General features: G+C 39.0%; 1 protein-coding gene across 2 annotated transcripts in view; it reads right to left on the bottom strand.

The window, feature by feature from the left end:
* Window positions 1–439: 439 nt before the first annotated feature.
* LOC124804839 (anaphase-promoting complex subunit 4) overlaps window positions 440–26,318 on the bottom strand; it is a 120,087-nt gene continuing 94,208 nt past the window's right edge. For both annotated transcript variants that reach the window (XM_047265189.1, XM_047265190.1), the window contains 2 exons: window positions 13,386–13,727; window positions 440–977 (listed from right to left, as the gene is read on the bottom strand). In XM_047265189.1, the coding sequence (XP_047121145.1) occupies window positions 819–977; window positions 13,386–13,727 (501 nt within the window). In that variant the 3' untranslated portion in view covers window positions 440–818. The remainder of the gene's footprint in view (window positions 978–13,385; window positions 13,728–26,318) is intronic.

The following is a 26,318-nucleotide window of genomic DNA, read 5'->3' as shown; positions in this document are numbered from 1 at the left end:
CTACCAGAGTTCCTGAGGAGGCACCAAGTTTGACAAGCCTGCTGTACAGGGAACCTGTGTTCAATCTCCATCACTAATAGTGTTTCTCGTTGGTAGGTCAAATGGAGCTGGGGTTAATTAGACCAGCGAAGACAACTGAAACTCTACCAAAAGGGAACTAGGGGATCTGGTTTCATAAGCTGGCATTCATGACATACATGCTGGTGTGCTAACCATCTGCTTCTTCAAGACTGCCACCTGCTAATGCCCTATGCAGAAGGTTAACTGGTTGGCATTGTGTAATCTTCTGGACCCAATCACAGAACAATCTGCAGAAACTACGCAGTGACTCCGCATCCGCACTATCCTTTCCATTATGTTGTTTCAAACTACCTCCAACTCATATCAACACTGAATTTGCCCTACAAATGTAAAGGTCTACAAAAAAATAAAACAAATATATTACAAAAAACGAAAAACTTTATGAAATCATGTGAGAAATGTATCCAGCATCCAAATTTTCATATATCACAAAATGATGCCTCTTTGCTGGGATACAATATATTTCTTAAAATAAATAAATAAATAATTAAATAAATGACATGGACTTGAACAATGAGGAAGAAAATTATACATCACCCACACAGGGCTCACAGTTTTTCCCAGCTGGAGTCAATGGAAATTGAAGGTTCTTTGCAAGACAAACTGACAAGTTAAGAAGAAATGAAGGTTGGTAAAAAATATTACAGCCTTTATACAATACGTTTAATGCTAAATAACAGCAGTAAACACCATTAACTATTTGAGCACAGTGATTGGAGCACATTGCTTGGTCTCAGTCAGTCAAACCCAACTTCTGAACCTTGACTAGTATCTAGAGTAAGGGAATCGGTGGTTCCTGCTGCACCATCCATACCGTCTTCCTCTTCTTCTTCTTCCTCCACTTCCATTTCATACAAGCGAACATTTCTTCGACTCTCTGAGAGGATTACTGCAACCTGAAACAAAATTATATTGAAGGTACAGGTTCAACTGTTAATATGGATCACAAGTAACTTAAACTACCTAGGAAAAAAACCACATAAATACATACATTGTGATTCCATAGTTATCTAAATAATTTAAATTACAGAAACTGCAAGTGGAGAGAGGGAGACGGAGAAGGAGAGGGAGAGGAGGAGGGGAGGAAGTGGGAGAAGGGAAAAGGGTGGGGGGGGAGAGAGGGGAGAGAGAGGGAGGGAGAGAGAGGGCGGGAGAGAGAGAGGAGGGGAGAGAGAGGGGGGAGAGAGAGGGGGGGAGAGAGAGGGGGGGGGGAGAGAGAGAGGGGGGAAAGAGAGGGGGGGAGAGGGGAGGCAGAGAGATATCAATAATGTAGGAAAAGACAGATTGCTACTTACCGTAACAAAGATGCAAGCAGCAAACTGGAGGGGTCAGGGAGAGAGAGACAAACACTGGAGTGTGCAGGGACTAGAATGCCAACAGGTGCAGCATATGGAGGTTATGGGGCAGGGTGATGGGGAAAAATGGAGAAGAGCAGGGAAAGATAGGTACTTGCATTGGCAGTGTGCGGCAAATAAAAAGGATGGCAGGCGAGAATGGGGAAGAGATGACAGGACAGAGGGGAAGGAAACTGCTGGGTGGAGGATGTGGGGACAGTACATGATCATAGGTTGAGGCCAGGATAATTATGGGAGCAGAGAATGTGTTGTAGGGATAACTCCCATCTGCACAGTTCAGAAAAGCTGGTGGTGGAGGGAAGGATCCAGATGGCTCAGGTAGTGAAGCAGCCATTGAAATCAGATATGTTATGTTCAACTGCATGTTGTACCACAGGATGGTCTACTTTGTTCTTGGCCACAGTTTGGCGGTGGCCATTCATCCTGGTGGACAGCTGGTCGGTAGTCATACCAATATAAAAAGCTGTGTAATGACTGCAGCATAGCTGGTAAGTGACATGGCTGTTTTCACAGGTGGCTGGCCCCTGATGGGATAGGATAAACCTGTGGCAGGACTGGAATAGGAACTGCTGGGTGAGTGGTGAGTGGATTGGGCAGATATTGCACCTGGGTCTTGTATCTGTCTGCAACTCAACGTGACTTCTCCTCTATTATTGTAGGAGAGAGGGAGGGAGGGAGGGAGCGAGCATGGGGGGGGGGGGGGCATATAATGGAAATATTTCTATTGCATTGGGTGTGGAGACCAATATCTTAAACTGGAACTTAGAATTTCTGGTCAATAAAGTATGCAAATTAATTTTATCTCTAATTTTACAACCCCCCCCCCCCCCCCAATGAAGCATGGACCTTGTTGTGATAGCTTGTGTCTCTAAATGACACAGTAAATGAAGCCATTTGTGACCATGTTGGAAGGCTATTTCTGGAGAGGCTACACTATGCTATAGTTCCTGAGAAGTGGCAGCAGCCTTTTCAGTGGTTGAAAGGGAAGCAGTCTGGATCACTGGCTAATCTGGACTTGTAATATTATCCAAACAAGGCCTGACGTACTAAAGAGAGGGGAATCTACAGCCATTATATTTCCTAAAAACATGTAACTCCGGTGCATTGTTCAAAGTTAATGGCGGCATCCTCCCAAATAAAAAAGTCCCCCAGTTGCAATGTTAGACTCTTAATTATGTAGGTAGGTACACAATATTTGAAATGAGAAATTGTTATATTGAAGTAGCATATAGCAGAAATTAGTGAAGTGCGGTGACAGAAACAAGGAATTTCTGATCAGGTGAGTATCGTGTAAAATCACATAGTGGTAATGCAGGAGTAGGTTTATTATGAACAAGTAAATAGGAATGCTGGTGCACTACTATGAAGAGCATAGTGGATATCTCATGATAACCCTTCAAGTGATGAAGAAACTGAAATAATATATAAGTTAAAAGAAATTATTCTATAATCAACAGGCAAAAATTTGGGATGGGGGACTGAAATTTGATAGTGGAAAAAGGAAGGGACAAGAAAATAGTAGAACATGGTCTGGAGGACAGAAATTAAAGAGGAAGCCACTTTGTAGAATTTTGCTTAGAGCATCGCAAATACTTAGTTTAAGAATCATGAAAGAAGGTTATAGGTGGAAGAGATGTGGAGGGATCATGAAGTTTCAAGCTAAGGCTGAAACAATTATAAAAAGTAGACAGCTATGGAGATAGGACCTACATTAGCTGACTGATATAAAATGTGAAAGGACAAATCAGAATGGTTAAACTAAAAATACAAAGCTGTAGAAGCAAGCACTGTTACAGGAAAGTTAAGTGCCACTCATAAGAAAGTTAAAGAAACCTTTGGAGAGAGAGAAGCAGCTGTGCGAACATCAAGAAAAAATAGAAGGCTGAATGAATTATATATGGAATTCACATTCAGGGAGCAGAAATTTGAGAATAAATTAAAGCAAAACAAAGATAACTGATTGCAGTCAAAATAAGCCAAGTTATGCTGAGTAAATAAGACTAGGAAATAAAACAATAAAAGTAGTACAGGAGTTTTAATATATAAGAAGCAGCTGGCAGAAGTAATGAGAATATAAAATGCAGAATGGCAACCACAAAGAAAGCTTTCCTGAAAATGGGAAACCTGTTAACATCAAACATAAATTTGTGTGTTTGGAAGACTTTTCTCAAAGTATTTGTTTGACTACAGTCTTGTGAATCCCTTTCACAATAAAAGTTACCTTCCCTGCATTCTACATATTCATGGCAAAGATATTTGCTCCACTCTCGAATTGCTCAACATCTATGCCAACAACCTCCACCAGGCTTTTCGCTCCTACAACAACCTCTAAGATCTTTCGATGAACGAAACTCCTGGGGAATGTTCTCCTATTACACTCTGAAAGAGAGAATTCCCAATACCAAAAAATCTCAGAAGCATACCTGTTGTCACCCAGTACCACCTGGGGTTAATGAATTACTCTGCCAGACTAGGACTTTCTCAAGCTGAGCCTTGTTTGACTGACTGATTGGGGGAAGGGGGGAGGGGGTGTTATGGGACTGAACAGCGATGTCATCAGTCCTGTACTTCAAAAGCTATGTGAGCAAAATAGAGGCACCCGCGAAAAGTGAGTGGATCCAGTCAGAAGTGTCAAACTATAAAGTGAGGAAGATAAAAACACAAACATTAGAAGGGATAAAAGGGTAGGTCAAATCTAAAAACTGGAAAAACAGAGGGATAAAACAGTGGTCATTAAAAGGGCGAATGGCCAAGAGTCCCAGGCCCAGAAAACATGAAGAGAGAGATCCCACGCACAACCACACTGCCCCCGCTTCAGAAGGAAAGCAAAACCTTGTAACTGAAAATAAAAACTACTTTCATGAAGGAAACTTAAGACCAGTTCAACCATCCGTGAATTGTCTGGTAATATTAACAACAAGGAATCTGGAAGGCTATAATTAGTACGAAAGGCCAAAAGAAGGGGTCATTCCACCAATATATCGGAGACAGTCAGTCTGGCTTCACACCCACATTGTGCAGTTGGCTCACTGCGCAAGATAAATCAATGGGTGTGCCTAGTATGAATGATGCGCAGATGACATAAGACAGTGGACTCCTTCCACGGGGAGTGGAAGGAAGAGCACCAAACTGCAGTAGTCACCTTGATAGTGCAGAGTTTGTTACTGAGAGCATTAGTGTACCAGATATCATTCCATTCCAGGGCAAAAAGAGATTTGATGTGAATCCACATATCTGCACCTGGAAATATGAAAGGGAATGCTGAGCCTTGAAATGAGTTCATCTCTCCCTGATATCCTCTCCACACTACTGACTACCACCTTCACTCTATCAAGCTCTGTAGCATCCTTGTCAAACTGTAGAGTTCGTTACTGAGAGCATTAGTGTACCAGATATCATTCCATTCCAGGGCAAAAAGAGATTTGATGTGAATCCACATATCTGCACCTGGAAATATGAAAGGGAATGCTGAGCCTTGAAATGAGTTCATCTCTCCCTGATATCCTCTCCACACTACTGACTACCACCTTCACTCTATCAAGCTCTGTAGCATCCTTGTCAAACTGTAAGATATTCCCAGACCGTCATCCTTATCCTGAGGTTCTTACCCCTGCAATCATTTCCACTACAAAATCTGTCCCTTGCACCCATCCACCAACATTTACTCTGGTATCACCACTGGCAATTGCTGAAACTTTAAAGCTAGAATAAAATGTGAAACCATACTTCTTGTTCATCACCTAATGTGTTCGCTGGCTACTTTGTACATATGAATGAACACCACTGAACTGGATGAATGCATTAACGGACAAAGAAGAAATGTCTGTCCTGGAACAATTTAGCAGACAATAGATTAGTATCCTCCACAGCTTGACAAGAAGGACCTGAGTGGCTACAGTATTACACTGACCATTTGGGGCCTCCCAACTGGTAATAGCTTCCTTGAACTGCAGAAATGGAAAATCTTTCTTCAAGATGTATGTGCACCCAACAACTCTCCTGGACTTATGCTAGTTAACTTACAACCCCCCCAACCTTTGCATTTTTCTGTACTTCTCTATTTATTAATTTACTCAATAATTTATTGTATTATTTTTCACTTTTTTATCTTTTGACGAAAGGAGGAGATATAAAAATGCAGCAAAGGAAGCAAGAAAAAGGGAATACAAATGTTTAAAAAATCCATAATTTTAATAAGTCATGGTTGCAAAATACTACCAATGAATTCTTTACAGAAGAACAGGAAAACTGGTAGAAAGCAACATTGGGGAAGATCAGTATGGATATGCAGGAACCTGAGGGGCAATACTGAACTTGCAACTTATCGTAGAAGATGGGTTAAGGAAAGGTAAACTTATGTTTATAGAATTTGTAAACTTAAAAAAGCTTTTAACAATGCTGACTGGAGTACTCTCTTTGAAATTATGAAGGTAGGAGGGGTAAAATACAGGGAGTGAAATGCTGTTCACAACTAGTACAGAAACCAGATGGTAGTTATATGAGTTGAATGGCATGACATGGAAGCAGTGATTGAGGAGTGAGTGAGACAGGATTGTAGCCTATTCCCGATATTATTCAATCTGTCCATTGAGCAAGCAGTAAAGGTAACCAAAGAAAAATTGGAGTAGGAATTAAATTTCAGGGAGAAGAAATAAAAATGCTGAGGTTTGCCGATGACATTGTAAATCTGTCAGAGACAGCAAAGAAATTGGAAGAGCACTTGAATGGAATGTACAGTGTTTTGAAAAGAGGATCTAAGATGAACATTAACAAAAGCAAAACAAGAGTAATGGAATGTGGTTGACTTAAAACAGATGATGCTGACAGAATTAGATTAAGAAATGAGTCACTAAAAGTAGTAGACGAGTTTTGCTAATTGGGCAGTAAAATAACTGATGATGGCCAAAGTAGACCAAAGAAGAGAGGATATAAAATGTAGATTGGCAATGGCAAGTATAGCTTTTCTGAAGAAATGAAATTTGTTATCATGGAATATAGATCCAAGTGTTAGGAAGTTTTTTTTCTTAAAGTATTTGTCTAGAGTGTAGTCTTGTATGGAAGTGAAACATGTACTATAAACGGTTCAGACAAGAAGAGAATAGAAGTTTTTGAATTGTGGTGCTACAGAATACTGCTGAGGATTAGATAGATAGAACATATAACCAATGAGGTGGTTCTCAACAGAATTGGGGAGAAAAGATAACTGTGAGATAACTTCACTAAAAGAAGGGATTGGTTGACAGGACACATTTTGAAACCTCAAAGGATCACCAATTTAGGACTGGAGGGAAGTGTGGGGAGTAAAAATTGTAGAAGGAGATCAAGAGATGAATATAGTAATCAGGATCAAAAGGTTGTAGGTTGCAGTACTTATTTGGAGATGAAGAGTCTTGCACAGGATAGTCTTGGACTGAAGACCAGAACAAGCACATCAATTAGTTTCCTCTCTATCTTTGTTTTTCTCCATTTTCCTCCTACTTCTTTTAAATGCACTATTCATTTCACTTCACATTTATCTTTCTCTTACTCAGTCCTCCCTCTCCCAAAATCTGTGGACTGAAACTGGCACAGTGCTTGCCAGTGTACTATCTTTGATCTCTCAATCTTCTGATACATCCCTCTTCATTAGTCTGCCCTCATCTTGACAGCAGGTGGGTCCCTCTCAATCTGAAATTTGAGTGACCTGCCACTCTCCTCCTTAAACTTCCCCCATTCCTAACTTTTTTCCTCCCAGAGGAAGACACTAACATTTCACAAAACCTGGGATAGTTGTTTCTACTTTTATGAGCCCAATCAACAGTACTTTGAATTTTGTGTCATGAAGGATGCACACAGGGGTGCTGGAAAGGGCTTGGGAGCACATGGAAGGAAACTGCTAAGAAAACAATGTGCAATGAGGACACAATATGGATGGAGTCTGAGGACAGTTGCAAGGTACGTACATGAGCTTATAAAATAACATAAGAGAGGGAAAGAAGGATGTGTGTAAATCATATCGAAAAGGGATGGCAACAAGAGCAGAAAACTAAACAGTATGTACAGTTACGTAGAAGACAAGGACTAGCAGAGATCAAGGCTCAAAAGTCTGGAGGCCCCTCCTAATCACAACAACCAACAAAGTGGGTCATACCTATGTGGAAGCCTTGCATGAAATGTCTGTTCAAATCATCCGTTTAGCATATTTTATTTTAGTATGGTGATCAGTAATCTGGCCGCATTAGCAAAAAGATCACCTGTTAAGGGGCACTAGCAATGTATTTTCCTTATGAGTGTAAAACATGCCAAACTGAAATGCTTGATTATCTACTGCACACCCCATTTTACCTTCTTATTCCGTGGGACTACAAGGAATTTCACACATAATCTTTACTTACAATAGCAGCAGATCAGTTTTATCTGTCTGAAATTTCGTAATACAAGCCACGGTGAGCTTAAGATAAACTACTTTCAACCAGTTGCAGGCCTGTGTGATTGTAATCTGGTCTGTGTCAGGTTTGGTTCAGTTTGAGTCCTTAATGCATCACTAGTAAACATTATATGTTTTGGGCAGTATTAGGAAATGAGTAGATTGCTATACAATGTAAAGATGGCTCACTGACTTGCAGACAAGCATAACGAAAACACTGTTACACACAGATTTTGGCTTTCCAGTAGGAACTGTGGGTGTAAGTCGTCAGGTGTGTGTGAGGTGTGCTTGCTTGTGTGAATGTGTGTGTGCTTTCTTTGCTGAAGAAGGGATTTGGCCAGAAGGGTCATTCCATGTCAGATCGACACAGAAAAAGACCATTTTCTACCTCACTGTCTCAGATTTTCTTAAAATTTGGCACATGTGTACTGTTGGTACAGAATTAAAAAAATATTTACTTTTAGTGATATATGTCACCTGATTTCTGAATTACAGAGCTGTAAAGTTATCATAAATGTGTGAGAAAGCAAGTTGGGATATTTTTACTTCCCCACTTGTTTTGCCATCTGCCTTTTTAAAATTCATTTTTTCACTTTTAACTAATTACCTTTAACATACGTGAGTATAATCTGCCTTTTCATAAAAGAGAAAGGTTGGCCCTCAGTTTTAAAGAATATAACACCAGGTCTAATTTTGTGCTTAGTTTTATGTATGTAATTGATTTTATAATTTATTTTAACTGTTACTAGTTAATAACTTTTGTTATAGGGTGAAATCAGTAATTGTTTTGTAACTTAAATTCTATTGTTAACCTATAAACAAATACAAATTCTGTACTAATTATAAACATTTGGAGGTGGAACAACTAATAGCATTCTTTAACCATTTATTTGGCTCTATTCAAAAACATGTTAGCGAAGCCAGCCCTTAATTCATTCCAAAGTAATTACCAGTTTTGTCCAAAGTATTGTTTTCATAACTATATCTGTTAATTTCATCATTATACAACTCTTGTGGAAGAAGAAATTGTTAAAAAGAAACAATTTTTCGATATATGCAGTTAACTGAATGAGGTATGTTTTAATTGTGATGTCTGTAAATTAAACATCGAACAATGTGCAATTTCAGTGCCTTTTATTGTGATGATATAGAAGGGCCCAATTTTTGGTGCCTTGACAGTCAGTCCACAGCCAATTTTCAAACAAGAAAACCGTAATGGTTAGATCAACAACAGTGCATCTGTGAAAGTGTAACACAATTAGGCTATGTGTTAAAACAATGACAGTGTCTGTTCAATACATACCATTTTATTCTGCAAGAACTGTGAACTGTATGGTTAGGTTTATACTGCTCGTAGATGTTCAACAGTAAACTATTGTAGTAGTATGTTGACATATGCCTGCAAACTATTAACGAGGCTTCTCGAAAATTAACCAGTAGTGCACTGGCCATATTGACTGTGTATATTGGGGGGTTGTGAACAGTGAAAGTAAAGAACTATGAAAGGCAACTGTTGGATACATCATTAAAGTAGTCAGTGTTGAACTTTCACCCCCCCCCCCCCCCCCCCCAATTTTTCAGCCAGTATAACAACACAGTACATCAACTCCGAGGACCATCAACGAAGAAACAAAGCGGGCAAACGTCACATATGGTGGCCTTGCGAGTGAGAAATTTTGTATGTGGGCACAATAAACTAGGACTCACAAATTTTGAATAATGAACTCAAGAACAAATGAAGGAAGTGCAACAGCCAATCAGTGCATGGGTTTAGCTGTGCAGACGATGAATCAAGATGACAACCGCAACAGCAGGCAAGTGAATAAGAATAAGGTAATTTCATAGCCAAAGCTGTTTCATATTAAGTGATACATAATGAATGGGCTTAACGAAAAAGACTGTGTGATGGGAGACAAGGGACAACATGTGACTGGTTCAGTAGACAATGGTGGTTATTAATCAGACATGAATGTAACGTCGAATGATGGGGACGAAAGTCCTATTGTAGATGAAATGATAAAAGTGTCATCTGCAGTGTATCGGTGAGATGAGCGAAATGGACGAAAACAGTACTGACGAGGACGAAATCTAAGGCTAAGGAGGAGTAATCTGGTAGCAAAAGTCAGCAAGGGCAAACATTTATGGCAGATGGAAAAGTGGAAGTGATGTTAAGGCAAATTATGAGTAGTTTGAGGAATATGAGTATGACAGAAGACATTAGTAGTATGAAAGAAGAGATTAATAGGATGGAAAATAGTATGAAAGAATACATTAATAGTGTGGAAAAGAAAACTGATAGTATCAGAACTGACATAGTTAGCTTAAAGGATGAAGTGAAGAAAGAAATTAAAAGGAGATTAAGGTACTCAGCTCTGATCTTTCAGAATTAAATAACAAGGTTGAGACGGTAGCTAAAGATTGTGATGAAAAGATAAAGAAAGTAGTACATAACACTAATGAGAAATTAACATTGATGGGTAGTAAATGTGTAGAAGAGAGAAAGAAATGTTGTGCTGAATATAGTAGGAAGGTGGAGACTTCCGAGAAACGGTATAAAGATAAAGTAAAAGCTGCCAGGAAATTTTGTGCTGCAAATAAGATTAAACTTGAGAACCAAATTGGTCAGATTAAAAATGATTTTGAAACAAAAGTAGAAAGCAGGTGTGCAGTAGTGGTAGACAAAAAACTGGAAAAAGTATATAAAAATGTACTTTCAAAACTGGCTGAAATAGAGAAAAAGATGGAAGAGGTACAAAATCTAAATCATAGAGTATGTAGTGTCCCAAACAGTCCTTCATGTGTTAGTTGTAAGAAATTTAATAATTTTGAACCATATGGGGAAGTGCATCCAATGGATTTCATTAGGGAACTTCATGATTTGCCGGAAACATGGAATGACAAAGAGAAAATGTCATTTGTGAGAGGCTTTTTGAAAAGGAACACTTACGGATGGGCAGCTCAGGTACTTATTGGCAAACCTTTGAAAAAGCATGTTTAGATGGATAGTGGTCCAAAGATAAGCAGCACAGAATTTTGAGTGAATTTTGGGGAGGAGAGAGATTTGACTCCAGGAAGGGCACTGTGAGAGGTTTCTGTCAGCTTTGGATAAACAAACTGAAATATTTGGACAAAGAGCTAGGTAGTGAATCAATAATTATGGGTTTAGAAACTAAGTTGCCTCAAAAAATTAGAGAATTGCTTGTACCTGCCCCCAGGCATAACTTAAGTGATTTTTTGAATTATGTTGATAAAGTGGAGAAGGTGAAACCCTCAGTGGAACACCGTAGGAGGAATTTTGATGACAATTATCAATGAGGGACAGAATTTCATGTAGATAGGCTGAACAGGACTAATTACAGTAGAAATTCAAGGAATGGTTGGGTGGAGGATAACCAGAATGGACACGAAATGGTAGGAGAAATTCAAGTAAAGGAAATGGAGGAGATGATTTTAATTCTGGATCAAACCGTTTAAAGTAGATAATGCTCCAGTTTTGGCTCGCACTAGAGCAGGTAGTGATGATGAGCCACTTGTATATAAATTTGCTGTAATCACAGGTAAGGGTAATGTAAATTATAGTAGTAAGATACATGTAAATTCTAATTCTAGTGAGATGTTGAATGATGGTGTGGGTAGCAATGTTTATCCTGTAAAAAGAGAGGAGGAACTTACTATAATATGCATTGAACCAGAAGTAAGACCTACAAGCAAATAGGGGTTCGACATTCTGTGTTGGATTCATTATGTGGCGACAATGCTTACCCCAGATGTCTGTCTCATGTTTCGTGTTTCCTGAGACAGTCAAACTCTTCTCCTATCCTATCTGTAGTTTATAAGTGAATCAGAAACATTCTATCTTCTACTTTCATGTGATTTTGTACAGCAGGATACTTAAGTATAGAAATATTTTAGAAAAGGTTTCTCCAGTATTATCTATTTATGTTATGTTAGTGATAAGTAAGGGAGTAAGAGGATGGAAGACAGTAAACTGGTGTCACGGCTAAGGAATTTCTGTCAAAGAGGTAAGGTAAACAGAAAATGAAAGGTGTCAGCGTATGTGGAGGACAATTAACATCTGAAGTAATCAGCTCAAGTGTGAAATTAGTATAATTTGGTGCAGCATCAGGGGCAATATGCAGTAAAAACCATCTTGAATACTTGGTCTTAACATTAATAGTGGTATGGTAGAAGTGTTTGTGTTCAGTGCAGTCAGTATATTGAGATAACTATCAACCGACAGAAGTGTGTCATGGTACAGTCTTTTCTAACATTAAGGAATTACAACTTTAAACATAGTTGCCTGGAGTAAAGTGTGGAAAGAATAAGCCAGAGTTGTATGTATATCACCTTCCAGGGTGATGGAATACAATGAGATAATAGTTTTCTAAGTGATAATTTTGTCTGATCAGTAATGAGAGCTAAGTTTGCCTTAGCATAAGGATCTGTTACTGTGGAGTGTTTTTCAGTAGAATCAATTTGACAAAGGATACGCTGAGCAGGTTTCCTGTCAGAAAGGTCACACTACACAGTAATTGACAGAAGATTATCAAGTAAAACAGAACTGATCTATCATCACCAAAGAAAGCATTGCAGGCCATCTGCAATTCCTCATCTATATAAGCAATTTCAGAGACAATCTGAGTAGCCCTCTTACATTATTTGCAGATGGTGCTGTAATTTACTATCTAGTAAAGTCATCAGAAGACAAAACAATTTCAAGAAACCTAAATCTTACTGATGATTCTGTTGTTGCTGTTGATATGATGATGATAATCTGTGTTGTGTAAGAGGAGTCAATGTTGGCTGATGTTTTTATGATGTTCAAATGTTTACAACAGCACAGTGACATATATGTTGTAGCCAGAGCAGTCATATCCAAATAATTACTTCTGTCTAACAGTATGCTTCATATGTCATTCTCCCTCCGTGTGTTACGTGTGTGTACACTTGCGTCTATAGTGCACTCTACACTATCTTTTGTTTTATATATGTACAAGGATGTAAAAGTGATCTTCCTCTGCTGCACATCTCTTTTGCATTTCTTCATTTTCTACAGGAAAAGTCTATTTAATATCACAAATGAGCTAATGCCAGAGCTAAGAAAAAAATCTATCTACATACATACTCTGCAAACCACTGTGATGTTCATGGCAGAGGGTAGTGAGTATGGTATCACATGTCTTCCCATTATAGTCATGTCTGGACTGCAGGAAGAATGCCTCTGTATACACTGTAAGTAGTCTAACTATGTCTAATAATCCCTACGGAAGTGGTAGGTATGTAGCTGAAGAATATCTCTACATTCTTCACTTAGTTGCAAAAGTTAATTTCAGATATTCTTAAACAAGGTTACATATTGTTACTTAATTGTGGGATTATCACAAAGAAGCTACCTAGTGAGATATAAGCAGTTTTTATAGAGTCTCATGCATCATACAAATAATATTTTGAAGTGAAAGATCATGACTAAAATTCTATTACTCTGTTGCATAAAAATGAATAATCATATTGCTTATTTTCACACAAACACACATATGTAATACCTTGCGTGAGCCAGATACTGCAAAACTCAGTGCTGCCATATTCTCAAGATCACGAAGGGCACCTGCCTCAAGAAGGGCAACAACCTCAACTGTGGGAACAGCATCAAGCACCCGAGACCCTGCACGATTTTCCTGGTCTGTCAGCTGCAGAGCTGATCCTGAAGCGATTCTCGAGGGCACTTGTGCATATGCTGCCTCCCCATTCGCACGCTTTAACAACACTGACAATGTCTCTGGCAGATAGAACTGCACATCAAGTACAAGCAGTGTTCCTTCACCAGGCTTTTGGAAATTAAGTTTCACACACTGAGATGGCTCTAAGTTCATATTCGCCGTTGGTACCTACAAAATGAACAGGAAGAAAAGTATTAGTGTTATAATGTATGTAGAGGCTTAAAATTAACAATATGAGAAAACAACCAAAGTCTGTCTAATTCCCAAAGCCAGATCAGAAATTTGTAACATATATCTATATCTTTTCTATATGGATTTCTTTTCATTTTTACTAGTTCACACATGTATGTAGCAATACAGTACAACTATGAAGCTGAGGTCGAAAGTTGCTGAAGCGGACAAAGGTGGATGGTAGTCTAAAATTTTGATGGTGGATGAGTGTGTAAAAATGATACAGTTTTCTTGGATTAAGAGATACTAATAACATTAAAGTCTCTTGATAAGGAATGTTGCAGGACTATGTTGTGAAAAGAATTAATGAAGTAATGTCAAGTGCACATAGAAAGAATACAGGTGCATTTTGTGAAAATAATGAGACTATTTTTACGATAAGTTGCGTCTATATATTTATACATGTATGGACTGGTAAGAGAAAAGTAATAACTGTCAGGTTACTCAGTGCGGGGAGTACAGACACACACACAGACATGCAGAGTACTTTTGAATACATTTCCTGAAAACTGCCTTGAGCAGATAGTTGGGCAGCAGTGGAAATATCTAAGACCTTGTAGCTACACACAGGCTGGAACTTATCGACATCATCAGTATAGAGATGGGGATTAGTGAACATGATGAAGTTACAGCAACTATGGTTATGAAAGTTAATAAATCAGTCAAGAAAGCTAGAAGAGCGTTTTTTCTAGAAAAGAGTAGATAAGCATTTGTTAGAATCTCACTCACACAGTGAACTGGCATCACTCAGATCTCGTAAGATGGACACAGAAGAATTATGGACCAAGTTTAAGTAGACTGTAAATCATGAGCTGGAGAACTATGTACCTAGTAAATGGATTGGGGATGGAAAAGACCCACTACTGTTTAACAACAAAATTCGGGAAATGCTGAGGAAGCAGAGGCTATTGCACTCTCAGTTCAAAAGAGAACATGCAAATGATGGCAGGCGAAGTTTGTAGAGATTCATGCATTTTTGGAAAGATATATGTGTGTGAAGCATACCACAACTACCACCATCACACTTTAGCAACAGATTTGACACTAAATACAAACAAATTCTGGTCCTATGTAAAATTGCTAAGCAATTGCATTGCTCCCATCCAGTCACTTGTTGACCAGTCGATGTGGCAGCTGATGGTAGCAAAATAAAGGCTGAAGTTTTAAATTTCGCATTTAAGACATCATTCACACACGAGAATCATACAAACATACCAGTGTTTGACCATCAAACAGAATTCTGTATGGACGACATAGTAGTAAGCATTTCTGTTGTAGAGAAACAACTGAAAGAGCCAAAAATAAATAAGTCACAATGTCTGGATGGAATCTCAATTTGGTTTTACAAAGAGTACTGTAGAAATTGGCCCCTTATCTATCTAACATTTATTGTGAGTCTCTCTCCCAATGCATAGTTCCAAGTGACCGAAAAAGTGTAGGTGACTCTTGCATATAAGAAGAGCAAAAGAACAGTCTTGCAAAATTACAGACCAATATCCCTAACATTGGTTTGCTGCAGAATCCTTGAACATATTCTTAGTTTGAATATAACAAATCATCTTGAGACCGAAAAGCTTATGTCCACAAATCAGCTTGGTTTTGGGAAAAATTGTTCATGTGAAAATCAGCTTGATCTTTTCTCAGAGACAAGGGTCAGATATGACTGCTGTTATTTAGTATAGACATAAATGATCTGGCAGACAGTATGAGCAGCAATCTGTATTTGTTTGCTGACAATGCTGTGGTGTTCAGGAAGATGTCAAAGTTGATTCACTGCAGGAGGGTACACGAAGACTTAGACAAAATTTCTAGTCAGTGTGATGAATGGCAGCTAGCTCTAATTGCAGAAAAACACAAGTTAATGCCGATGAGTAGGAAAAACAAACCTGTAATGTTCAGATACAACATTGGTAGTGTCCTGATACACCATCATGTCATTTAAATATCTGGCTGTAACACTGCAAAGTGATACGAAATGGAACAAGCATGTAAGGATTGTGGTAGGGGGTGAATGGTCAATGTCAGTTTATTGAGAGAATTGTGGGAAAGTATATAATTCACTTATATAAAATAAGAAGACAAGTCACCAGAATATTTTATAGTAAGGTGTAAATAGTACACAGAGGTGACAAATATCATGGGATACCTCCTAATATCATGTTGGATCACTTTTTGCCCAGTGTAATGCAGAAGTCAACGTGGCATGGACGCAACAAGTTGTTGGAAGTCCACTGCAGAAATATTGAGCCATGCTGATTCTATAGCCATCCATCATTGTGAAAGAGTTGCCAGTGCAGGATTTTGTGCACAAACTGATATCTCGATTATATTCCATAAATGCATGTGGCATTCCTGCTGAGCGACGTGGGTGGCCAAACCATTATCTCAGTTTGTCCAGAATGTTCTTCACACCAAGAGAGAACAATTGTGGCCCAGTGACATGGTGTGTTGTCATCCATAAACATTCCATTGTTGTTTGGGAACATAAAGTCCATGAATGACGGCAAATGGTCTCCAAGTAGCCGGACAGAACCATTTCCAGTCAATGATGCGTTCAGTTGGACCAGAGGACGCAGTCCATTCCATGTAAACACAGCTCAACCATCTGGAGACACCACCAGCTCACACAGTGCCTTGTTGACAGCTTGGGTCCAGAGCTTTGAGCGGTCTCCACCTCACTTGGGCCCTACCATCAATTCTTACCAACTGAAATTGGTACTCATATGACCAGGGCATGGTTTTCCAGTAAATATGGACACAAGCCTAGGAGAGACGCTGCAGGATATGTTCACTGAGTATCTCACATTGATTTCTGCAATTATTTCATGCAAAGTCGCTTGTCTGTTAGCACTAACAACTCTACGCAAACACCACTGCTCTTTGTTGTCATGTGAAGGCCATCGGCCACAACGCTGTCTGTGGTGACAGGTAAGGCCTGAAATTTGGTATTCACGACATACTGTTGACACTCTGGATCTCTGAATAATGAATTCTCTAATGATTTCTGAATTGGAATATCTCATGTATCCAACTCCAGCTACAATTCTGCGTTCAAAGTCTGTTAATTCTTGTCGTGCAGCCATATCACTCCAGAAATCTTTTCACATAAATCGCATGAGTATAAATGACAGTTCCACCAACATACTTCCCTTTTATACATTGCATATGTGATACTGCTGCCATCTGTATGCATGCCGATCTCTATCCCATGACTTGCCATTTAGTGTAAAGGATCTTATTATTGGGATAATAGGTATACTCAAATCCTTCATCTATAGATTAGAAAAAAGGGTTAGCAAAATTTTTATAGTACGGTCCAAATAGTATACTAGTGGCCATTGATTACCACTTCATTTCTTTCTGTATGCCCTTTCAATAGTTTTGTTGATTTTGTTCATTTATTTTATCTGTTTCCTCCATTTTCACTATATTGTGTGCAATTTTTTGTCTTGGGTCTGTGATTTCCATCATTTTCAGCAAACATCATTGTACCACTTATCCACAGCTTCTAATTAGTAACAGTACTTTAGAACTAAGATTTCGGATGTTAATCTACTGTTGCTTTCCCATACGGACTACATTTTATCCCTCTCCTCTCTTGAATTGTAAGGTTTTTTCCTTCTTTCATTGCTTTATCATCTTCCACCTCATCTTTCAGTTACCTCTCCTATATCCTGTATCTCTTCTTCTCCTGACATTCAACTTAATTAGTATGTTCTGGAAGTTAGTTTCATCTTTCTTTCTATCTATCAGTATTAGTCTGACTATTGCTGATATGGTACTTTGTAAATAGGTATCAAGCTTGAGTTACTTACCATACTTGGCAGGCATTTCTATTGACCAGCAGTTGCCTGTTCTCAGCTGTCACAAATTTCTATCCTGCTAATCCTCTTCTGAAAAACCTCTCCTTTCCATTGCTTTGGCTGTATTTCCCCTTTTCCCCTCCATGTTGCCCTCGGCTCCTTCCCCCTGGTGAAGACTAGTGGAGCAGACATTGTGGCCATTGTTGTTTCTTCATCCATCAGACTTGTTCATACCATCACAGTGTTTGAGCATTAATCCTGTCTGTGACTGGTTCATCCACATACTCCTCCATTCTTACAGGGTGTTTGTTTTACTCGAAATAACTAAACATCTTGAAAACGGTGTAAGTACAAAACAGTACGTTCTAGGTGAAAACTTAATATTGTAAAGGGGACATCGGCCTCTGCTACAACTGGCCATGGCCAGCTCCTAACCACTCTTCCTGCATAAGTGGGGTTGTCTTCATATTTTCAAATGGGACCCCCTCCCATGTAAATTTTAATATATATATATATTCATATTCTATGGCAAAAAATACACATGGTTTACTTAAACAATAGTTTTCCACTCATGCTAGATGGCACTCTAATCAACAAATATCAAGTGAGCCTGTTTTTGCAATTAAGAACTGACACATTTTATTCTACATTTCACTTACAATATGAATTTAAATCTTTGTGTTCTAATGGTTGATACTGGTGTCCAAACATTACTTGGGTGTTGCAAATACGAGGTGCAGTCAAGTTCTAAGGCCTCCGATTTTTTTTCTCCGGACTGGAAAGAGATAGAAACATGCGGATTGTTTTAAAATGAGGCCGCGTTCATTGTCAATACGTCCCAGAGATGGCAGCACTGTACGGCAGATGGAGTTTTACCGCCAGCGGCGAGAATGAGAACTGTTTTAAATACTTAAAATGGCGACGTTTTCCTTACTTGAACAGCGTGCAATCATTCGTTTTCTGAATTTCTGTGGTGTGAAAGCAATTGAAATTCATCAACAGTTGAAGGAGACATGTGGTGATGGAGTTATGGATGTGTCGAAAGTGCGTTCGTGGGTGCGACAGTTTAATGAAGGCAGAACATCGTGTGACAACAAACCGAAACATCCTCGGGCTCGCACAAGCCAGTCTGACGACATGATCGAGAAAGTGGGGAGAATTGTTTTGGGGGATTGCCGAATGACTGTTGAACAGATCGTCTCCAGAGTTGGCATTTCTGTGGGTTCTGTGCACACAATCCTGCACGACGACCTGAAAATGCGAAAAGTGTCATCCAGGTGGGTGCCACAAATGCTGACGGACGACCACATGGCTGCCCGTGTGGCATGTTGCCAAACAATCTTGACGCGCAATGACAGCATGAATGGGACTTTCTTTTCGTCGGTTGTGACAATGGACGAGACGTGGATGCCATTTTTCAATCCAGAAATAAAGCGCCAGTCAGCTCAATGGAAGCACACAGATTCAACGCCATCAAAAAAATTTTGGGTAACCGCGAGTGCTGAAAAAATGATGGTGTCCATGTTCTCGGACAGCGAGGGCGTAATCCTTACCCATTGCGTTCCAAAGGGCACTACGGTAACAGGTGCATCCTACGAAAATGTTTTGAAGAACAAATTCCTTCCTGCACTGCAACAAAAACGTCCGGGAAGGGCTGCGCGTGTGCTGTTTCACCAAGACAACGCACCCGCACATCGAGCTAATGGACGCAACAGTTTCTTCATGATAACAACTTTGAAGTGATTCCTCATGCTCCCTACTCACCTGACCTGGCTCCTAGTGACTTTTTCCAACAATGAAAGACACTCTCCATGGCCGCACATTCACCAGCCGTGCTGCTATTGCCTCAGCGATTTTCCAGTGGTCAAAACAGACTCATAAAGAAGCCTTCGCCGCTGCCATGGAATTATGGCATCAGCGTTATGAAAAATGTGTACGTCTGCAGGGCGATTACGTCAAGAAGTAATGCCAGTTTCATCAATTTCGGGTGAGTAGTTATTTAGAAAAAAAATCGGAGGCCTTAGAACTTGAATGCACCTCGTATTGAGCTGAACTGAATATTATGTGATGCTGTAGGATTCCATGGTGTACACTGAATGAACTTGTAATACAGGACACGTCAAAAATAGAAAACATTCATTATAACATTCTTCTTTCCCAATTTTCTTAGTCTAACATCATTGACCATAAGTAAAAATATGAGTTATATTCAAAAAATTGCGGAAAAGTCATAATTTTGTGCCATTGGTGGGTTGGAGCTAAATGTGGTTGGCATCTCCGCACATGCCTGTGTTTAATCTACATCTGCCGGAAGTTTCATTGTTGTATGTCTGCTAGTTATTGTTTAGTACTGTATTGAGTAGAATGTTGTGTTGCACAGTTTGCAAATCTCATGATGGAAGAGGTAGAGGAGCAATGCGTCAGAATTAAATTTTGTGTAAAACTCAATAAAACCTTTATAGAGATACACCAAATGATTCAGAATTAAATAGGACCCTCATTCAGGACGCCCTTCGATGGCTACCGATGATGCTCATGTCATTAGTTCACCACGAATTCATGCCACAGGGACAAACTGTTAATAAATGATACTATTTCCAAAATGAAATTTTCACTCTGCAGCGGAGTGGACGCTGATATGAAACTTCCTGGCAGATTAAAGCTGTGTGCCGGACAGAGACTCGAACTTGGAACCTTTGCCTTTCTTGGGCAAGTGCTCTACCAACTGAGCTATCCAAGCACGACTCTCACCCCACCCTCACAAATATACTTCTGCTAGTGAAAGGCAAAGGTCCCGAGTTCAAGTCTCGGTCCGGCACACAGTTTTAATCAGCCAGGAAGTTTCAATGGTACTATTGCGACATGTTGTGGTGCCTGCAAGAAAATGTGAGAAGGAAAAACTGCTGGAAAGGTGGTGAGGCAATTCGGGGCTCTTGCACCATGATAATGCACTCGCACATTCATCCCTGTTGGTGTGTGATTATTGCGCGCGCGCGCACACACACACACACACACACACACACACACACACACACACACACACAGATTTCCAAAGTTGAAAACAGCGCTGAAAGGATGAAAATTTGTGACAATAGATGAGATAAAAGAAAATTCGGAGACAGCACTTCATGCGATGCAGCAAGAGGAGTACCAAGACTGCCCCCGGAAATGGCATTGGGAGCAGTATATCAATTGTGAAGGAGAATATTTGGAAGGAGACCATGCACATAAGTAAAAGGTAAGTGTAGAAAATTTTGTGGACAAATTTTCGGAATTTTTTGAACAGTCCACGTACATACAAACTTAATGTGATGAGTATTCTGCAATGCTATAAAATTTCTTTTCCACTAGATAGTCGTTGAGGTTCTTTTAAAATTTAGTGTCATGTACATTGTTGCACCACTTTTTAGGCAAACTTCTTAGTAATACGATGCCTGACTACTGGGGTCCTTTTTCGTGCATTATCAGTCAGTGGCATGTGCTTCATATGTCATTCTCCCTCTGTGTATTATGTGTGTGTACACTAGCATCTGTAGTCCACTCTACACTATCTTTTGTTTTATATATGTACAAGGATGTAAAAGTTAAAATGCCTAGTCTTTTGAAGGAGTTTCTACATGTTTCAGAAGTCTTTCTTCTTAATAAGATCATGATTGCTTTTTTTGTATTGTGAACACACTTTTTGCTTCTTGAATGTTTGAGTTCCCACCACTATCACTCCATACTGCACGTATGAGGAAGAGTCCATGGTACACTGTGCACAGACGCTGTTTGTCTGCATAGTGTGATAGCTGCCTCATTATGAGTATGACAGAGATGAGTTTCTTACAGAGACAGAAAAAATATATTGTTTCCATTTACGCTCATTATCCACAGTAATACCTCAGAATCTAGTAGATTCTACTTCTTCCAGTCACTGCCCTCAAAACCCGCCATCATGGTGACTGATTTTGGTGTATGTTTTCCTCCAACCACCACAGTGGCCGCTACACAGCTACCGGCGGAATGCGAAACACAACCACTGTAATAAGGTAAAAAGTTTATGAAGTTTATGGAGTGCGGGGAGAATGAATGCCTCTGTGCATGCTGTAATTGTTCTAACTTTATCCTTACAATCTCTATGTATACGCTATGCAGGGGGTTGCAATAAATTCTTACAGGCATTATTTAAAGCCAGTTCTTGAAACTTTGTTAGCAGATTTGCTTGGGATAGTTTACATCTATCTTCAAGAGTCCTCCAATGCATTTCCTTCAGTATCTCTGTGACACTTTCCCATGGAGCAAACAAAATTATGAACATTCATACTGCCCTTCTCTTTATATGTTCAGTATCCCACGTTAATCCTATTCATTAAAGGTACCATGCACTTGAGCAATATTCTAGAACTGGTTGTACGAGTGATTTGCAAGCAAACTCTTTTGTAGACTGATTGCTTCTCCAGTATTTTACCAGTAAACTGAAGACTACCAACTGATTTACCCACAACTGAGCCTATGTGATATTCCATTTCATATCCCTACAAAGTGTTACACCCAGGTATCTGTATGAGTTGGCTGATTCCAACAATGACTCATTGATATTATAGTCATAGGACACTATGTTTTTTCACTTCGTGTGCAGTTTTACATTTCTGAACAAGCAAGTTGCCATCTTTGCACCACTCTGAAAACTTATCAAGATATTATCTTTCAGACAGTACTTCATCATAGATAATTAATACACAGAGTGTTTCAAAAAGAATATATGTATTACAAAGTATTATTTTGCCCAAATTATCGATTGCTGCGCCTCGGCTCAGCTATTGGAGAAACCAATACATAGTCTAGTTTATATCAATGGCCGCTAGAAAGTGGGCTAAAGATCTCAATGCACAATGGACATGATCCACCATGTAAGGCGCCATTCCCCAATTGGCTCGCTCTTCGGGAAAATTTTGAAGAAAAGAGGTCAAACCCTGCAGGGGACCATCACATAAAGGCTGAAACATGTGAAACTCCTTTTAGTCACCTCTTATGACAGGCATGAATACCGCAGGCCTATTCTAACCCCCTGACCCGCAGGGGGCTGTCAGAAAAGCTACAGGTAAAGAGATAGTTACAAAAGTTGAAAAAGACTATTTCTTAAATGCCGGGAAACCAAAAGTGATCTGTCGGATAGTGGTGCGCAGTTTTTATCAAAAGTTTGCAAAGCCTTTGTCGATAAATCGGGAATCAAACATGTTCAAATATCTGTATATAATCTGTCGTCAAAGCAAGCTGAGAGGTGCATGCGCGAGATTGGTTGCTTACATCGTACATGTTGCAGTCTAAACATCCTATATGGTACAACCCAGTACTAGAGTTTGAAGATGCCATGAACAGCTTGCAACATACTTCCACATGATTTTCACCTTATAAATTATGTTTCATCTAAAACCAGACATTATCACTGAACTCGTAGAATTCCCACCATGCACAATGATGACTACGTGTGAATGTGAAGCCATAGTCAATGAAACCATGATAAAACGAGGAAATTAGAAAAAGACAACATGATAGCAAGATCAAAGCAACCAAGTTGGAGATTATGTTTTAGTAAAATCACATGAGAAATCAAAAATGTTAACTTCTGAAATAAAGAAATTCTTTGATATCTACATGGATCCATTCGAGATTGTGGAGAATCCTCACCCTAACACATACAGGTTGGTGTATCCTAAATCCAGGAAAGTTCTCGAGCTAAGGAATAGTGTTTCGTTCGAAGGGGGGGAAAAAAGGGAGGGGGGGGGGGGGGGGGGAACTATACCGAGAAAGTTAAAAGGTGACTCAACAAAAGTTTTTCACTGGAAATTATGAAATGTTGTGTGTAAAAATTGATGATTTTATGATACAGTTTTGTGTCCTTGAAAATGTTTATTATTTCATTAAAATGTATTTGCTGTATGAAGTGTTTGCAACGAATTTTCTTTGTGTAATATGCTCATCATGTTAGTTCTTGATATTTCTATATATTTATGTAATTTGAATAATATTTGATAATGTGTGTAATTTTAGCTTGTATAACATTCTCACACCACACCCATTGAGACATCATTTAAAATGTAAACCACTAATCAGCACTAAATCTGTCTCACAACAATTAACAGTTTTTTAAAAATATTTTTTAATCTTAAAGGCAGTGTCTTAATTACTACACACCAAGTTGTTGAAATATCCAACAAAACAAGAAGGGAATCGTTTTAAGTAAATAACATGAATTACTGTATATTTGTTTCTCAACCACTGCAAAGCATAGGCAGTAATATTTTTCTAATTTTGATGTCTACATATCATCCCAGAACTTTCAAACAACCATGTTTCTACCATTGCACTTTTACTGTGAATATGAACCCAGGCTGTAGCAGACTGGCTGTAGCTTTACTTTTGAAAACAATTTAATTTTTTGTTTATCCTTGGTGTAAGTGCTATAGTTTGCGATAAGACATTTTACATCCAATATGTTAATGCATTTGTGTTACAAGTTTACTGAATTTATTGTTAGTTACAGGATCCTATTTGGACCTGTCCATACCTGTGTAGTATTATTCTGACAGATCCTGTAAACCTCTCCCACTAGATAAACATTACCAGAAGGAGAAATACGTATCCTAACCATGTACTCACATATAAACATTATGTAACCAAAAGGTGATCTCTGTATTTGATTTTTTGATAACACGGCACTATAATCAATGAAGCAATACTAACAGCTAAGCTGTGGAAATTGACTTGCTTCAGTACAAGCAGAAATCAAACCTATTAAGGGAGGTCAGCTAACTGCAGATGGACAATGTGGGACATTACTGTGAGTAGCCAGTAAAGTGGTCCACAAAAGAAAGTAAAACAAACCAATACTAAAAAATTATAACCTTTCAATGATTCAATGTGAAGTGCTACGACATTATAGACTCATATAAGTGAAAATTGTAAATCATCTTTTGTATTTCATTTACCTTACAATGGACAATTGTATGTTTTCTTTTACTTTGTGTAACACAATTTCAGTGTTAAACCTAATGTCATGCCAATTGCTATGGGCGGAAATTAGCAAAATTCACAGAACACAGTCCTATAAAAAATTTTAATTTATTTAAAATCATATTCTTGGCAGTTCCATTATTCTGGAGTCAGAATTTTGTTCGCATGTTCATACTTACAAAATTCTAAGGCGGCTATTGTAATGGAACTGACAAATAGCCCATTTGTTATGTTATACACTAATTAAAATTGTTTTGAAAAGCATTTACTTTGTATGATTTTAGGGTAGGAGTTGCAATCAATAATTGATACAGAAAATGTATATTCTTTGTCACTATGACTGTGATCTTTGGTGAGCAACGAGATTTCGGCCACTTGAGTTTTGGCCGCAGTGGGGAGTAGTTGTTATCAAGTTCTGGCAATAAATATGAGCTTTTTTTTTAAACAAACCGTGGAATCCTACATCATGATTTCATTAGGCTAGTGATAATCAACATCTGCACCTTTCTTGCACCCAGAGCAGCAGAGGAATCATTGCCTAGACAATAAGGAGCCACATGGACAACGCTGACCCAGCAGCATCAAGAAGGGGACATCATGACCATCTCTACGAAGTAATGTACATCCATTAGCCACACCGGTGGTGTCTTTATGGAGATAACTTTTGCAGCATAGTAGAGATGGTCCATGATAAGGAGTAGCATTCTATCCTCCTCCTTTCCAAATTCAACAGTTCCAATGTGCAAATCCTTCTCTTGTCTGTATACTTCCACCTGTTCTCACAGTACTGTCCAAGATGTAGTAATACCCTACTAGCTTGCAGACAAAGTTAGCTAACATTACAGTCACAAAAGGAACTGATCTTTATTGAATTCAGTTTGAACAAATAATCAATATAACACTTTATGATAAAAATACAGTTAATAGTGCAATTTAAAACTGATGAATTAAAAAGTACATATGTTAATTGACAGTTATTTCCTTATGATTTTTATAGATGTGGCAGTATCATTTGTCTAAGGGAAGGGATATGTAGTTTAACATACACTATGTGATCAAAAGAATCTGGACACCTGGCTGAAAATGACTTACAAGTTCGTGGTGGCCTCCATCAGTAATGCTGCAATTCAATATGGTGTTGGCCCACCCTTAGCCTTGATGACAGCTTCCACTCTCACAGGCATAAGTTCAATCATGTACTGGAAGGTTTCTTGGGGAATGGCAGCCCATTATTCATGGAGTGCTGCACTGAGGGGAGGTATCAATGTCGGTCGGTGAGGCCTGGCACAAAGTCTGCATTACAAAACATCCCAAAGTTGTTCTATAGGATTCAGGACAGGACTCTGTGCAGCCCAGTCCATTACAGGGATGTTGTTGTTGTGTAACCACTCCGCGACAGGCGCTGCATTATGAACAAGTGCTCGGTCTTGTTGAAAGATGCAATCGCCATCCCCAAATTGCTCTTCAACAGTGGGTTGCAAGAAGGTGCTTAACACACCAATGTAGGTCTGTGCTGTGATAGTGCCATGCAAAACAACAAGGGGTCCAGGCCCCCTCCATGAAAAACACAACCACACCATAACACCACCACCTTTGAATTTTACTGTTGTCACTACACACGTTGCAGATGATGTTCACCGGGCATTCGCGATATCCACACCCTGCCATCATATCACTAAATTGTGTACTGTGATTTGCCACTCTACACAACGTTTTTCCACTGTTCAAT

This window comes from Schistocerca piceifrons, chromosome 7 (genome assembly GCF_021461385.2).
Source record: "Schistocerca piceifrons isolate TAMUIC-IGC-003096 chromosome 7, iqSchPice1.1, whole genome shotgun sequence".
Classification (NCBI taxonomy): domain Eukaryota; kingdom Metazoa; phylum Arthropoda; class Insecta; order Orthoptera; family Acrididae; genus Schistocerca; species Schistocerca piceifrons.
The sequence above is the reverse complement of the archived record's forward strand: the minus strand, read 5'-3'. Positions and strand labels throughout refer to the sequence as shown.